A 3,875-nucleotide genomic window follows, 5' to 3' on the forward strand; every position below is an offset into this window, starting at 1 on the left:
AGCCCAGAAACATAATTTTAATTTCCTACAATTTGAAAATACAATACTGAAAACAGAGTTTTTAGGTTTTTTTTTTCTACAATTTGGCTGTTTGGCCTATTAATTTACAGTTTAGTAAATAATGATGTTGTAATTATTCACTAAATTCCAAATTGTAGTGAGCTGAAATTTGAATGGCAAATTTTAGATAAAAATAGAAAACCGTGACAGAGTCAGAAGGGAATTTCTCCAAATCGTCTGTTTTTGAATAATTTCAAGTAATTTGTAATTTGAATAACCCAAAATATGTTAGTCAATATATTGTAAAATATTGAAAAAAAACATAGCCAATTCCACTGTAATCTGCAATATAATTGATTTTCTTTCTTTATTTTTTTTTCTATTTGTTTATATGTAATTTCAGAAATATATGAATAAATGACAAATTAAAAAAAAATGTATCATGTAATTTTTTTGTTAGATGTTTCCTTATGTAAATACCCAGTACAGTAAAACCAGTGATGATATCAGCAGATATGTCTGAAATTATATTTTTTTTATATAAGTTTCAGCAAATTCAGTATTGAATTCAATAAAAGTATGTGTGTATTTATTTTATATTATTATATAATGCCATATCGAGGTATTTTTTATATAGATAGGAAATTTGAAGTCTATTCATTATATAGAGATACAAATAATAATCCTATAAATTAAACATTATATAATAATAATATCTAGTATTTATATAGTGCATTTCTCCCAGTGGGACTCAAAGTGCTTTTTAGTGCATGCTCATGGAATTAACTAAATCGGCAGCTGAACCAATCAATTGTACTCATTTATGGACCTCGGAAGGATAAAGGGCTCAGTTGACCCTGCTGTGATTCACACTTGTGACCTTGAGGTTTGAACAGGTTCTGCAGTCAGGGCATTCTTTAGCACAGTGTATGTGCGCATTTTTCCACAACTTTATAAAAAGGGGGTCTGTAGCTAGGTGAGCGAAGTTAATTATACTAAGATTAAGAATTATAAAAACTTTGATCAAATTTTGGGTTTACAGATATAGTTAAATTACATACAGATATAGTTAAATTACATGGATTTAAACTTATATAAGATTGGGAAAGATTGGAAATAGAAGTATAGAAACATAGACATATATTGTAAATTACACTGATTTGCATTATGTATATTTAGGAATATATTGTATCAATCTAATAAATTAAAACGATAAATGTGGTTATATTATCCATGTAGACATGTATTGAATGGAGGGTATTTTTCTTACACTAGTTAAATGATTGTAGGAGTTGAGACATTTTGTCTATGAATATATTTTATAATTACAATGTTTTAAACTGCAGGGTTAAAACTGCTGGAACATGTCACCCAGACCACTTTGAGATGAAGTGATCAAGGTTCCTATAGTATCCCTTTGACATAGCAATACAATGTAAGTAATACATTGCAATTATGTTAAATTGTAATAAATTATAATTACAACGTTACATCAGCCATCTATTTATAATTTAATACTCTTTTAATTTTCTAATTTTCTAAATTAATCAATATACAGTAATACTATTGTGATATCTAATGAGGATGTCCTTTCATCAGATGATTCCAAGAAACAACCAGTCAGCTATTCCAGAATTTTTCATCTTAGGGTTCCAGCTTCTGAACAGATCCAGAATAATTCTCTTCTCTACCCTTCTTTTGGTCTACATTATGACTGTAATGGGAAACCTTCTGATTATAATTCTGGTTTCAGCGACTCAATATCTTCGTTCTCCAATGTATTTATTCCTCAGCCAGTTGTCTTCCTGTGACATCATACTCACTACATCAATTATTCCTAACTTACTCTATATCACCTTAAACAATGGTATCCCCATGTCAGTTAGTCAATGCATTGCTCAGTTCAATTTCTTCAGTGTCTCAGTAGGTACAGAATGTTTTCTTCTCACCATGATGTCCTATGATAGATATGTGGCTGTCTGTAAACCATTGCATTATGTAACAATAATGAATTTCCCATTTTGTTCCAGTCTCATGGTTTTGTCCTGGATATTGGGTTTTCTTCTCACACTGATTTTTTCTATCTTATTAAGTAATTTAACTTTCTGTAATTCAAAGTATATCGATCATTTCTTCTGTGATTTAGTTCCTCTTGTTCAGCTTTCATGTTCTGATACTACAGTTTTACAGACTGTGTTAATTTTAATCGCTGTTCCAGAAACTATCATTGAAACTGTGTTTATCATTTCTACATATGTTTGTATCTTTCTCGCTATACATAGAATTTCATCCACCACTGGGAGGCAGAAAGCCTTCTCCACATGCAGCTCCCATATTGCTGTCGTGTGCACGTATTATGGGGCTCTTATCGCCATTTACATATTTCCATCAGGAGAATATTCATCCGGAATCAATAAGATTGTATCCCTTATGTACACAGTGCTGACTCCTTTGCTTAATCCAGTAATATACAGTCTGAGGAACCAAGAAATCAAGACAGCCATTATAAAATTATTGAAAAAAAGAGATTTTAGTAATGTAATATGCACATGTTATATTTATGTGTGACATTAAATTACCCTATATATGCATTAGTGACACAATATTTTTTCATGAAAATCTCTAAATTTGCAATTCAATAAAGGCAAGCCTAATAGTTTAAATGACCAGCTTACACAACCCATTAGACTTGTGCATTTAGTTTTAAAGGGATTGTGATTCATCAAGTTCCTCTGAAATCCTGAACTCCAAAATGTTATATGGATGAATCACATACAAACAAATGGATAATGCGTGAAACTTTTGTTTCATTTGGATTTTTCATTTTATTTGGTCCATTGCACCCAGGGCCATCTATAATTTTGATTTGTCACTGTGCAAGCATTTGCATTTGCCCCCTAGATCCTGTCACCCCCTTTCCCCCTCTCCACCCTCTACCATCCACTTCCTGGCATGCATTCACACCCTCCAACACAAAGGCGCAAGTAAAGTTGAGATGGCCCTGGTGCAATATTTTTTTTTGGGACCCCCTATTGCAAGGGTGGCCAATAGTTAGATCCCCATCAGTCCCTTAACTCCAACAATGCTTTTGCAGCTGGGGCTCTACCATTTCCCCATGCTTGCAAGGTTGTTTTTAGCACTGAGCAGGGTATATGTGTTTGTTTGTAAGCAAGGTTTTGTAGGGAGTATGTTTGTGTGAATGTAGGGGTGTGTTTATATGATGTGTTGGTGCTCGAATGCAAACATGCATTTATGTGTAGTGAAAGACACAGAATACATGGAGCGCTAGAGAACAAATATATATTAAAACCAGAGCAAAAACAAACTGCTAAAAACACATTTTAAAAAATGTCCTAAATTGTGTAAAATGTTGTTTAACAAGTATATAAAACCAGTCCCAGAAAGTTCACATGTGTATGCAGTGTTTTTCATCAAAAATCTCTTGACTGAGGATTCAATTTTTAGAAGCATGTATAAAATAGCAGAAAACAGAAAAATATAGTGTAGTATGTAAGTACAAAATGGGATACACACAACACTCCACAATTGCCAGCTTACGTTGAGTGGAGCTCTAAACCAGCTCTATTTAAGGCAGCGTGTCGTGGTTTGGATCCCCACTTGCAGGATATCCCTCTGATATTTTTCTACAGTAGAGTTATAGTGAGGGGAACTGTATGAAAAAATAAATTAAAAAAAACAATAGTGCTCTCTTTTTAAGTAAATGAGAAAGTAAATAGTTAAAAACTTACTTACAGAGTAATGAGCAGACAAACTGCTCTATGTATCAAGCGTAGGTGGTATAATCCCCACCTAGGATTCTTGAATAGGTGTCTACAGATGTCACAGATAATCAGAATAGATGCCAGGTAGGGAGC

The 3,875-nt window shown here is 32.8% G+C and overlaps 1 protein-coding gene across 1 annotated transcript; it reads left to right on the forward strand.

Moving 5' to 3' along the window:
- The first annotated feature begins 1,584 nt into the window (after nucleotides 1-1,584).
- On the forward strand, nucleotides 1,585-2,568 carry LOC134601941 (olfactory receptor 11L1-like). The gene has a single exon (XM_063446446.1). It carries the CDS (start codon nucleotides 1,585-1,587, stop codon nucleotides 2,566-2,568), a length of 984 nt encoding a protein of 327 aa, XP_063302516.1.
- The last annotated feature ends 1,307 nt before the right edge of the window (nucleotides 2,569-3,875 follow it).

Source organism: Pelobates fuscus, chromosome 3, assembly GCF_036172605.1.
Source record: "Pelobates fuscus isolate aPelFus1 chromosome 3, aPelFus1.pri, whole genome shotgun sequence".
Lineage (NCBI taxonomy): Eukaryota > Metazoa > Chordata > Amphibia > Anura > Pelobatidae > Pelobates > Pelobates fuscus.

Coding starts and splice junctions, on each gene's coding strand:
- LOC134601941 (XM_063446446.1), top strand. CDS start 1,585: ATGTCCTTTCATCAGATGATTCCAAGAAACAACCAGTCAGCTATTCCA.